Source organism: Mytilus edulis, chromosome 1, assembly GCF_963676685.1.
Source record: "Mytilus edulis chromosome 1, xbMytEdul2.2, whole genome shotgun sequence".
Classification (NCBI taxonomy): Eukaryota; Metazoa; Mollusca; class Bivalvia; order Mytilida; family Mytilidae; genus Mytilus; species Mytilus edulis.
In genome coordinates, this window is record NC_092344.1 from 104,535,511 (window position 1) to 104,548,917 (window position 13,407).

General features: G+C 31.3%; 1 protein-coding gene across 1 annotated transcript; it reads right to left on the reverse strand.

Moving 5' to 3' along the window:
- Nucleotides 1-5,708: 5,708 nt before the first annotated feature.
- On the reverse strand, nt 5,709-8,696 carry LOC139498912 (ras-related protein Rab-10-like). The gene is made up of 4 exons (XM_071287506.1): nt 8,420-8,696; nt 7,826-8,009; nt 6,798-6,943; nt 5,709-6,460 (listed from the first exon to the last, which is right to left on the reverse strand). The coding sequence occupies exons 1-4, from the start codon at nt 8,642-8,644 to the stop codon at nt 6,353-6,355; spliced, it is 663 nt and encodes a 220-aa protein (XP_071143607.1). The 5' UTR covers nt 8,645-8,696; the 3' UTR covers nt 5,709-6,352.
- Between the last annotated feature and the right edge of the window lie 4,711 nt (nt 8,697-13,407).

Sequence of the window (13,407 nt, forward strand, 5' to 3'; positions counted from 1 at the left end):
AATCTAAAAGACCTCCTTGTTTTAAAATATCTGTACCTGGTGATGATAGTAAGAAAAAAGATGTATTGGATAAATTACAACATGTACGAAGTATTATAGTAAAAGAGCTGAATCACCCTGTAAATAATGCTTACATTTTGGAGAAAGTACTGGATGAATTTATTTCTACCCACAGTCTAGACAACTCTGAGACCAAAATGGAAAATATGAATTTAAACACATATATTCAGGTGGAGAAAAAGGATGTTGATCAGCAACTTTTTGTGACAGCTGAAACTTCATTACAGAAATTGGTCAGTGTTTCAGAAAATCATTCATCATTTTGTACAGGTCACTTTAAATTTAAAAAACGAACTCAAAAAGGACATGTAGCAGCGATTAGATTTACATGTGACAAGGATAAGCATCACTCTGTACTTTGGTCATCATCTCCGTATTTGCCAAATGGAGAATATATGGTTAATTCAAGAATCTTCCACGGATATGAATGTAGTGGAATGTTACCGGTACATTACAACCGATTTTCACAGGGGGCCAATATTGGACATATCAATAAGTCTAAACAAAGTTACATGTTTGATAAATATAAACGGTTTGTAGACGAAGAATACAACGACAGCATTGAGACTGCATTGATGGAAGAAGTTGGCATGTATGAAGACTTAACAAGTATTGATATTATGACCGATGCCCGACATGGCTGGAGGAAAAATGCTAAGGATTCAAGTGTTGTAGCCATAGGAGAGAAAATACACAAAGTACTGAAATGTGAACATATTACTAAAGCAGACGACTTTGTATCACAGAGACACGAAAAACTTGGAACTCAAAGAATATACCAGTACTTAGATGATAATGATGTAAAAGTGGGTATTCATTCACATGACAGGAACATGAGTATAAACAAGTTGGTACGTGAATCTGGAGTAGTAAACCAGAATGATTCATGGCATGGAATAAAAGCAGTGAAAAGTGCAATGAAAAAAGTTTCCTCTGGACCTAAATATTTACAAGGTAAAACGTGGTCTGAACAGCTTGAGGACAAGGTAGAATCAGTAGCCACCCACTTTCATTGGGCAATTCGTAATTGCGAACAAAATCCTAAAGAGCTGAAGGACCTTTTGATTAATGTTGTGGAACATTACAAAAACAACCATACTAAATGTCACCCAGACTCCAGATGCAAAAGGGATTTAAATTATGAACCTAAAAGGTCAACCATCAATAAACCTATAGCAGAAAAACTACTTCTAGGTGTAATCCATAAATCCGTAATTTTCAAAAGTCCAGATCATTTCGTTCTTGCACGTGATACATCATTATTATGTAGAAAGTTTTAACAATACAATGAACATGTTTCAGGATAAGAGAATTGTGTTTAGTGATGCAAATTATAATACACGAGCCTGTTTAGCTGTCTGTCACTGGAATGAAAATGTGGACAGAGGCTTTACATCTATTTGGAATCCTGAAAGGAGAAATGCACCAAGAAGCATGAAAGGAAAGAAAAATTATAAATCTCCATCTTACTCTTATAGGAACAATATATGGAAAAGACAAATAAACTCCATTTATCTGTGACCACAATTTTGATAGACAAGACAGTTTTCTAAACTATAAAATACTACATAAAAATATGAAATTGTATGACAAAAAAATTTGGAGTTATGACAAAAAAATAAAGAAAGTGGATTGATTTTATTTAATTGTTATTTTTATTCTTTATATATATATTTAATCTGGAAATTAAATATGTAAATAATGTGTACAGTAAAATATTTTATTTACATTTATTTCTTGTCTATTCAACATGTGTTATTGTTTACAATATCACCATCAGCTGTTTATTCCATTTCTTATCTATCTAAAGACTGCCCATATCCAAATAGGTTTAATTGCTGTAGGGGTGTAAAATTTTCTAGGTCATCCCCGGTCTTTAAGTGTAAACATTAGAATTACTTCCCATATAATGTGTACTTACCGCGGTTATTTAAATCACTTTGAAATATCTTTAAGTCATATAAAACCTCAAATTAAAAAAAAATATGCATATGTTTTTTATAACTTAACGGATAGTTTTCATTATAAAATATATACTTTTTTCTATAAAAAATTCTTTAATTTGTCCACATTTAGAGGAAGTTTACTTTTTTTAATTGCTTGCTTCCAGGAAGCAATTAGCCGACATATTTTCCATATGCAAAGTGACCTTACCGTGACCCTGTTCGTAAAAATCCGGTGATCGCAATATGCATGGATCTGTCATTAAAATAAACAAATATCTGATTGTACATGTTAAACACGTGCTCAATATCCATGCCTTTGTGTTGATTGTTTACTATAAGGTGATAACTACTTACATCAAAAATATAAATAAAAGTGGAAGAAAACAGCATTCTCTTATTAAATGCGGATGAAACTCGGTTGTTCTGTAAATGATAAGTATGTAAGTAAGTAAGTAAGTAAGTAAGTAAGTAAGTAAGTAAGTAAGTAAGTAAGTAATGACTTTATTTAAAGAGGTTGACTCAATTAGCCTTCGCTAATCTACTTTGAGGCCCTCACAAAGAACAAACAGTACAAATATTACAAAATGTGCATTGTTTTTTGGTTGTTTGTTTGTTTGGGTTTTTTTCGGTTTGTCAAGATATGATACTATATGTAAACAAATGTGTTTTTTAAATAAATAATATATTTCTTAACATTATGACGCTCCCAAAACTTTTGGTGTAAAAATACTTTTATTGATTGTGCTGTTGTATATAGTATGAAATTTATACTCACTCAATAACAAAATAAATATTTTTTATGCATTTAGAATGGAACAAAATCTTAACAGTTGCTTTCAATCCGAAGTAACGTGCAGATTTGATCTATTATTAATCAATTTCCCTTAGTAAAGTTCGTACTGCTTAATCTTGAGTCTTACGTATTTTCATTTGTAGACTTGTTTGTCTTTTTGTAATGGCTTCTTCGGATTTAAAACTTTAACTAAGCAAGATTGTGACCACTATATATTGTTTCTTTCCCCAGTATGAATGCACTTGAATGTAAAAGAACCTAATCGAATAATTTCTTACTTTTTTTGGATCGTGCTTTAAGTTTCTTAAATGAATTATAAGGTTTTAAAATTTCACTCCATATTCTTAAATATTTGATGAAATCTTTCAGCAATGTCAATGGTCTCATCGGAGTTATGAATATATTAGGTGAAAAGTAAAATCACAAAAATACTGAAATCAGAGGAGAATCCAATCGGAAAGTCCATAATCACATGGCAAAATCAAATGACAAAACACATCAAAAACGAATGGACAAGAACTGTCATATTCCTGACTTGGTACAGGCATTTTCAAATGTAGAAAATGGTGGATTAAACCTGGTTTTAAAGCGCTAAACCTCTCACTTTGATGACAGTCTCATCAAATTCCGTTACATTAATAATGATGTGTGAACTAAACAGACATAATATAAATAAAATAGTCAAAATATGGGTACAGCAGTCTTCATCGCGTAACAATTTTAAAAGGAACAATTTAACAGAACACAAAAAAACATCTATCTACAAACACGTTCATTGATTTGCGTGTCTGACGTCAGAAAATTTTATACGTCACATAAATATGTCGTTTAATGTATATACAAACATATTAAAAATTTCACATGGGCAATGTTAGCATACAGGTTAAAAAATCAAAGTATGTAAGAATTAATTTCAGAAATAGACCGAGATTTAAAATAGTCCAAAAGTTATATAGAATTTATAAGAATCCACAAATAGTTCATTCCACTACGCGATTGCATAATTTTGACTTATAGACCCATTGGGTCAGGTGTATATGTATATATTATTTTAAACTATGTTAATTGACACAGTATTGTAACTACACAATTCACTAAAATGATTAATCTACTAACTTGCTTACTTTTTTGTTTTAACCATATGAAGCTCTGTAGCTTTACGTTTGCTCTTTAGTATTAGTCCCATCCTTTAATTTTTACTTGTATAGTATATATGCATTCATGTATTACTCCATGTTCATGTCCATAGAAATGGCTCATTGTATTCATTTATTATAAATACTATTGGGTATATTATAAACAATGTCAAAAACTATTGACATTAGAACGATACTCAACAGGATGCTTAAATCATTAATATTTGAATAGATATATAACCAAATGCGACAATTTTTAATATAGTCAACAGTTGTTGTCAATTTGTAAGATGTTTTTCATCATTTGATTTTGCCTTTGATTAGGGAATTTCAGTTTTGAATTTTCCTCGGAGTTCAGTATTTTTGTAATTTTACTTTTTGTCTGAGGGAGTTACAACCTTAGTCAGTTAGATTCTGACTGATTTTAAACTGTTCAACGAAACATTCACAGCTGAACCGATTATGCCTCAAGATTTTAACAGTTCAACAGCAACGATATAGACCAAGCGTTCTTCATATTTAAAACTTTGATTAAGCTATATTATGTCCCCTTTATAGTTTTCCTTTCGCAAGCATGGATGCACATGAATGTAAAATAACCTATCAAAATGCAATATTTCTTACTTTTTATTGATCACGCGTTTTGTTTTAATGGAATTTCAATATTTTGAAATACTTGATGAATATCTATGCTTAATTTCTACTTATAGAGCATATATGCATTCATTTATTGTTTCATTTCCGTTCCGTAGAAATGGCAAATTATATTAATTCATTACAATTGTTATATTAAAATTTTAGTTGTTATAGTAAAATTGTGAATTGCCAAAGACAAAATTTTAATATAACAGAAATACTAGTAGGTATATGATAAAACATGTCAGATATTCTTGGCATTAGAACGGACCTCAACAATGCTGTATATTACAATAATATTTGAATAGATATATAAACAAATGCGAAAAAACGATTTATATATATAAAGTCAACCTTGCCTGAGAGAGTTAGGACCTTAGTTTCTGAATGATATTAAACTGTTTAACGAAACATTGACTGCTGAACATTGTTCCTTTAGTTTTTAGCAGTTCTCCAGCAGCGACCAAGTGGCGGAAATTCAATACACCACTTACTCATACAGGTTGTTGTTGCCAGAGAAATGAATTTAACAAACATGCAAATAGAATATATAAAAAAAGACCACAACATAAGTACTCAACAGACACCATAAAGTTTTCAACGTTAACCAGGATATTACTACATCTCAGAACTGTTCGTTCGTCCTTTTTATAGGAAAACACGGAAACCAGCCTTGAATCTAAGTTAAACAAAAATGTTAATCTTGTTCATAGAAATCTAAAACTTGTGACTACTCGATACTTTCTTGTTATTGAAATGCGTTCAACAAGAAACTGAGATATTTCTGTAAGGAAATGCCAACATATTCTCCATGTATATTAGTATTTTTCAAAATATCTGTTTATAGATATAGGAAGATGTGGTGTGAGTGCCAATGAGACAACTGTTATGTTTATTATAATACTGAGAGGCGACAAGACTGTTAATGAAACAACTACACCAAAGATAAAAGGAAACGGATGTGGATAGCAAAATTTTGGCTCATTGCCTTCAATAATGATCAAATCAGTACAGTAAAGTAAGCTATAAAAAGCCCATCACCCTGTGACAAACATTATTCGGTTATGAAAATGCATAAAAGAAATGGTTTTATGTAAGCAGTGTTACCAGTTCTTCACAATTGAAATTAACAACAAATTGCATACTTTCTTTTATATAAAAATATAGTTAGACAAGTAAAACATTGAATATCGCAATTCCTGGGCTAAATTATAAACTTTATACATGTTATAAACATAATTGAAAGACTAGTTTACAGCCAGAAGTGACATTTCATATACCAGTAAACAACTAATGTATATATCATAAACAATTTTGATAAATATTTACATTATTATTAGATATAACGCAGAACCTGAAATTAAGACATAAAAATAATTCTGTATTCATTTTTGAATTTCACCTTCAAGATACTTTAAAAAGTAACATACTATCTTTAAACTAATAACAGAAAACATTTCATCATTTCATCTTAAGGACGATCCTAATAGTTGTGTACAGGTTGAAAAGAGATTAAGTTTTAGTTTTAATACAGAACGTTGAATAAACATTCCAGTAGCTTGATGGGTATTTCAAAAATGCTTGATAAATTCACTTAAAAGATTTATTTTACAGTCCGTGCAAAATTAGTTTAAAAAATTATGAATGTCATAACTGCGACACATTTGAGAATTACCAATGCCTCTTATGAAAAGGGCTGTGAAATAAAAGTAAAAATAATAAATAGTATCCTCTAATATTAAAGAACAACCATTCGATCACTTTGTTAAACATTTTGAATGTTAATATCCGCAACATCCCCACCAAGATGCAGTATTGTCTGGTATAGAGTCTAGCCTTATTGAGTCAGATCTATAATCCATAGAATCAAAATACGTCCTGGATAGTTCCTAAAACAAAACATATAGCAATTAGTATGACAACAATTATTGTTCATTATCTATATTCACAATCAAGGAGGGAACTGTTACAGTATTGCTTTACGTTCAGTGTGTATTATTTAGGATATTCATGATCTTAATATAAGACAGTCTAAGACATGTTAACTCAATTGTTGTCGTCTAAGTAAGATATGCAAATTTTAAGATTGGTCTGGTGAGACAACTCGTTGTCGTCACAGGAAGAACAATCCTTTTTCTGAGGTAAAACAGGTTTAATCATTACAAGGAATTTTCTTAATTTATCAGTATGGTACATTTGCGGTCAACGCCGTTTACCATTACTTACCTGAGCCAATTTATAAAAAGCATCATCTACATTTCGGCCATCTTTAGCGCTTGTTTCTGAAAAGGACATCATATTATGTTTTCTTGCAAAGTGTTCGCCATCTGATGAACTTACTGTTCGACCACTCAATTTATCACATTTATTACCTGCAAAAATAAAACACTATAATGCAAACATAATAATTGAACTGTTGGCCATGTATATCAAAGTATAGCAGTGAGTTGTAGTATTCAACGTATCCCTTTTGGTTCACAATGAATAATTAAACAGTACGAATGTGTTTTTCTGCTTTTCATACACGTACGACAGCAATCTACTTGGAATTAAAGCATTTAATGATGTTAAATGATATTTTTTTAAGTTGTGGTTTCACTGTATTTAATCGATTTATTATATAACTAAATATAGCAACAGGCTTATTAACAAACATATTTTCCGAACTCACATCACTTTTTTGAGCAAAAATAAATATGTAAGCCTCAATATCAAACGGTATTATCTTACAGTAAGACATATTTTACAATTTTTGCAGTTTTTCATTGAATGCAAGTCCGAAAACCTAAAGCAAAATAAGAAGGATAAAATCAAAGATACGATATCACTAATATCTGAATAACAAACGTCTTGGGGACGTGTGAAGATTTTAATTTTAATTTTAGGAATGACTGTAATATTTTTTCTTTCTATGAAGAAATAACATAAAAAATTTGGTGCGCACTGAATAACGCGTGTAGCGGGTTATTTAACAGTGTTCGCCACATTTTTTTTTTTTGTTATTTCGAATAGACAAAAACAATATTACAGTCATTTCTTATAATTTAATTCTAAATTCCATTTTAAACCGTAGAAAACCATGAAAAAACGTTGCAATGATGACGTCACGGTCACATGACTAAATTATGTCTATGGGCTGATAGCAAAATAACGTCAGCCAATCAGAAGACGCGTTACATCCAAGATTAAATTATTGTTAGATAATTCAAATTAAAAAAAAAACCAGAAAACTAAAATGGCGTGGTAGAAAATACCTAGTAATAATTTTGGAATGTCTTGACCACTGTACATGCTGACGTCATTCATCCATCTGACGCAGTTATGTAGTGATTCTGTGTTGGTGACGTCATACACAACCAATGCAGCATGTGCATTACGATAATATCCTGTTGTAAGACTTCTGAATCTTTCTTGTCCTGTCGTGTCCCAAATTTGTAGCTGTTCAGGATATTAATATTACACATTAATAAAAATACGATTGACAGTGTATTGGAGGCCGTATATCTATAATGACTTCACTTATAGCTGTAACTAGCAGATACTAGTAAACTAATCTAATTTAGGGTTTTTCTCCAGATTATCATATAATATTTTTGTAAAATATAACGACGGACGAACAAACAGAGAGAACAGACGCAGACTAAAGACAAAAGCTAAAAAAAAAACCATGAAAGGTATACAGTTAATTTATTTATCGAATTACTGATAATTATACTGTCGTTGTTCAATCACCTAGTGTGGGTATTCGATGTATCATATGCACACCCTTTATAAAAAGGTCGAAATACCTCCCCTCCCTCCTCCCCCGAAAGACTATTTATATCCAAATGTATAAAAAAAAAGTTTACCTTTACAATTTTACCATCAAGTTGCAACGTTTGTACAGTGAAATCTACACCAATAGTCGACTTGTACTCCTGCTGAAATCTGCCTGTAGTGAACCGTCTTACAAGGCTGGTTTTCCCAACGGCTGGGTCCCCGACTAAAATTATTTTGAACAAATAATCATATGTTTCTCCCATTTTAGTTTCGTTTTTAAAACATGACGAATTATTGAATGACGAAGTGATCATACATTTTAAAATAACCGGAAGTTTTTACTCTGCTGATAAATGTAAACAATGATTTACTTCCCATATCATGTTAAATAACCGCCGTTATTCAAACTGCTCTGTACTATAATCAAATTGGTATACCAATTTAATTGTTGCATGTAGTTAAATACTAACATTTAATACTTATATTGGTATGAAATTTATGTAATCCTCCCCATAATGAAAATTCAACATCACCATACAATTGGCCGGAGAATTACATATTAAAATTGATGTCAAGAGGGCAATAAAACATTGTAGATAAAAAAAAAAAGCAATGCAGAAAACGGCCAAGACAATATTTCTCGTAGAACTAAAGCTTGAGCAACCTAAACCCATTGTAAGTAATGTGCTTCGAAACGAATTCGCTAGTTCCTGTTCCATTAGTAGGGTTTGCCAGTAAATATATGTTACAATAAATAAACAAATAAATCATTAAATAGATAAATCAACCTGAACATACAATTTTATAATCATCCAAATTTAGAAGTGCTAAGAAATCTTTAAAAATAAACCGGTAGTCATTTAAAATGAGTTTGCTTGTAATTTTTCTAGTCTTTTTATAGATTGTCGAGTTTAATCATATAAGAATGAATTTCCACATTCGTCAAATGTCTCTAGCACAGGCAATTGTCTCAGAAAAAAATCTTATGTACCTTATAATATCAAGGTATATAGAAAAATATTTCTGAGACAAATGCCTGTGGTTTCTAGTATTCCACTTCTGAATTATTTTAAATACAAAAGTGTTTGTACAAGAAAATTGAGATTTAGATAGCTGAAGATTAGAAAACAGCCTTCCAAGCGGGTTTTTATGAATATTAAGATTGTGTTTGCCTGTTTTATAAGCCTGGTACCTTTGATAAATATAAATTATAGGCCATTTTTTTTCTGTTTGACAGTTCGTAACGCCCATAGGTCCAGAAATTATTGTGAGCTGATTATTGTATTGTTTTTTAACAAAGAATTTACCCTTGAAATTTTCAATTCAATTTTATGGAAAAATTAGTAGGAATGCATATGATTTAATTTTTTTCCTCTTGATAGATAAATGTCTATGGTTTCAGAAAAGCTGTCACGTTAATGGATTGAAATTCTCCTTTGGACCCAATTTTGGGGAATTTTGGGGAATTTTCACCCCCCCCCCCCCCTCCCTTTTTGCAATATTTTATATCACGTAAATGTAGATCGTTGCCATGATTACACCAAAAAGCCATGTTTACACCAAAAAGAGATTATATTTCAGCATTATAACTATTGGAAATCATATATGGAAGATGCGGATTAAATTCATATGCACTCACAAAACATAAACATAAAACCTATACCTTATTTTTTAGAAACTGGCAAGGGAAAGAGGGTGGTTAAAAATCATAAGTGTCAATTTTAAGTTTTTCTTCTAACTGTGTATTGCTACTCATGTACAAAAATTCCAATCTACCGATGATCAGCTCGTAACATCACCATAGTGCATGCCTATATCTCCGTCTTATATATACATGCTTAGTTGTGTCCAGACAGTTGTTAAATATCTAAAAAGTAAAATCACAAAAAATACCGAACTCCGAGGAAAATACAATCGGAAGTCCCTAATCACATGGCAAAGTCAAATGACAAAACACATCAAACGAATGGACTACAACTGCCATATTCCTGACTTGGTACAGGCATTTTCAAATGTAGAAAATGGTGAATTGAACCTGGTTTTATAGCGCTTAACCTCTCATTTGTACGACAGTCTCACCAAATTCCGTTATATTTACAACGATGCGTGAACAAAACAGGCATAATAAATAAAATAGTCAAAATATGAGTACAGCAGTTATCACTGTGTTACAATCTTAAAACAAACATTTTTACAAAAAAACACAAAAGCATCTATCAAATTGAAAACACATTCATTGCTTCGCGTGTCTGACGTCAGAAAATTTAAAAGTCACATAGGAAGAAAATTTGTCGTTCAATGTTTATTCAAAACAATTTTATAATTTAACATGGGGAATGTTGGCATACGGAGATTTCGAATCCCATGTTCCTTTACATACAAGGATTATTCCAAGTACATAAACTATAATTCATGAGCAGTCACAATTAAAAAAAACACAAAATATTATATTTCATATAAGATCTCAAATAAACCTAATATTTTGGATTTGCTCAAGGTAAATAAACCTCTTAAAGAATCTTACAGTTGTGTGGCTTCTCTACGTTGTTTAAAATATACCCACTAACTGATTTGCTCAATTGTTCCTGTATTTTAAATCAAGTAATATTTTTCGAATCAAAGAGCAGATTGCTCTGTGGGATACGATTGCCATTGTTTTCATTGACACATGTATACATGTAGCTGGATAATATTATTTTCAAAACTAATTCAACTACACATGTTAAATGTAATTTACGTAATCTGAATAGTTACAAAATAGTAAATCCCGGACACAAGTGTATGAACAATGTACTTAGGCATATTGTGTTTTATTTTTGTACTATCAATTCCTATAAAATTGAGAAGGGAAATGGGAATGTGTCAAAGCGACAACAACCCGACCATCTCAAGTTTCAAGTTTACTTTCCACAGCAGTCACTGAGACACAGAGTGAGAGAAGGTATTTCACTTTGTATCTTATCACCTATTTTCCTACGTTAATTCTAGGAGGAACCCCATTCCTAACTCTTTAAATATTTAATTTCTTTTGGGTCAGTGGTCATGACTCCTTACCGTACACATTCTTCGGTTTAAATTGCGATCGTTTTTAATATAATACCACGTTTATCGACAGAACAAGTTAATTTTTCTCGACGTGTTGTATGATTCAGAATAGACGGAAGTTACTTCCGGAAGGGAGACAACTCGAAACGATAATATGGAAGACTCCATTTCGCCTGAAGGGGTGTTGTAGTTACACCTTTACGATTAACCACATTTATGTTAATTTAAATGATGCATAATTATGATTTAAAATTAGGCAACAACAATAAGGTCGTTTAACTAACATTTAATATACGTTCTTGCTCCAGGGTTTGTTTAGGTAATCATGCGCATGCGTATAGTTTTCTTGACTTCAAGGGGTATTAGATTGAATGGTTGCTCTGGATTCCCCACTCAATTGATTAACTCAAAACTCATGGGATCCTTTCTATGTATGTCTGCTATTGAGGCTAGATGCTTCTCTATTTCTTTATGGAAGTACAATATCAAACATCAGTTTCATAACGGTTACACTTAAGAAAAACTCCACTTCAGTTCTTATATGACAGAAATAGATTTATCGGAATTCAGAGAACTCTCGCATTTTTATCAAAACTAGGGACTTCCCTCTGACGTGTTTCTAAATTTATAAAAGCACTAAATATAAATACTGCTTAATTCTGATTTTCCGTGTTGTTAAAAACATGCATATAAGTCAAGGGAAATATCAAACATGAAGATTATGAAAAGAACATTATAGGAAAATTGTTTAAGTTCAATCCCTTTGTTTGTTTTTACCTTTTAAAGCAAGAAAATCATAAGAATCTGAGATGTTCCTTAATATTTAGAATAAAACGGTTGACGTGAGGGCATGGCCCTGAGCTAATGGTATAAGTCTACAGATTGCTTTAAAGCAATCGTATCCCAAAAACTACGAATTTTCTTATCCCAGGAATAGATCACCTTAGCCGTATTTGGCACAACTTTTTGGAATTTTAGATCCTCAATGCTCTTCAACTTTGAACTTGTTTGGCTTTAAAACTATTTTGATCTGAGCGTCACTGATGAGTCTTATGTAGACAAAACGCGCGTCTGGCGTATTAAATTATAATCCTGGTACCTTTGATAACTATATAAATATGTAGAAAGGATTTAGTAATCTTTGTTCTACAAATAAAGTATTTACAATCTTTGATTTAGTTTGTAACCCGGATTTTTTTCTCTCAATCGATTTATGACCTTTGAACACTACTATGTATACTACTGTTGCCTATATTTGAATGATGAGGAATATTGGCAGGATAATAGGCAGTCAATTATTCAACAAGATAAACCAGATGTATAATGTCCATTTACCTTTTCTACTCAAATTAATTACATAAGGAAATGCCTATACCAAGTATAAAATATGACAGTTGTTTTCCATTCGTATGATGTGTTTGAGTTTTTTGTTTTCCCTTTGATAAGAGACTTTCCGTTTTGAATTTTCCTTGGAATTCGTTATTTTTGTTATTTTACTTATAAAATGTTTCACATTTCTAATGTCTGCTTGAGTCAATGATAGCAAAGGCATTTGCTCTTAAAAAATGCACTTATGTTTATTTCAATAAACATGAATATAATGTGTTAATCCTTATCCTAAAGAGGAACACAAAACAAAACTGAATGGAATTTTAATTTTAATTCATGTCTTTTGCGTATTTACTAATAACATGATTTTACATGTAGCTTCTTTTGGACTTATGAGAAGTTATACGGTACATTGAAATAGTATGTAGTAGATATCACCAATTCACCAACATTCCAACTGACTCCATTTTCAGAAAACGAAATCTGTAACAAACATAAACTTTTAGACACCGCTTTACAAGCAGAGCCAAATACAATGAAAGTCCTAACTATGTATTGGCTTCCGAAGCTACAAAAAAACCCTTACAAATATAGATTTATTTCGTCTTCAAGCCATTGTTCAAGTACTAAATTGTCTATTCTTCTTACCAGCACACTTGGTACAATTAAAAACCTGATAATAAATTGTTCAAATAAGGCCTTC

Bases quoted from the DNA above. Each gene is read 5' to 3' on its own strand.
- LOC139498912 (XM_071287506.1), bottom strand. From the start codon at position 8,644: ATGATCACTTCGTCATTCAATAATTCGTCATGTTTTAAAAACGAAACT. The intron at 6,944-7,825 runs GTATTTTCTACC...TTATTTTTGCAG, and splicing joins CATTCCAAAATTATTACTAG to GTAATAAATGTGATAAATTG. The intron at 6,461-6,797 runs GTAAGTAATGGT...GTTTTGTTTTAG, and splicing joins CTTTTTATAAATTGGCTCAG to GAACTATCCAGGACGTATTT.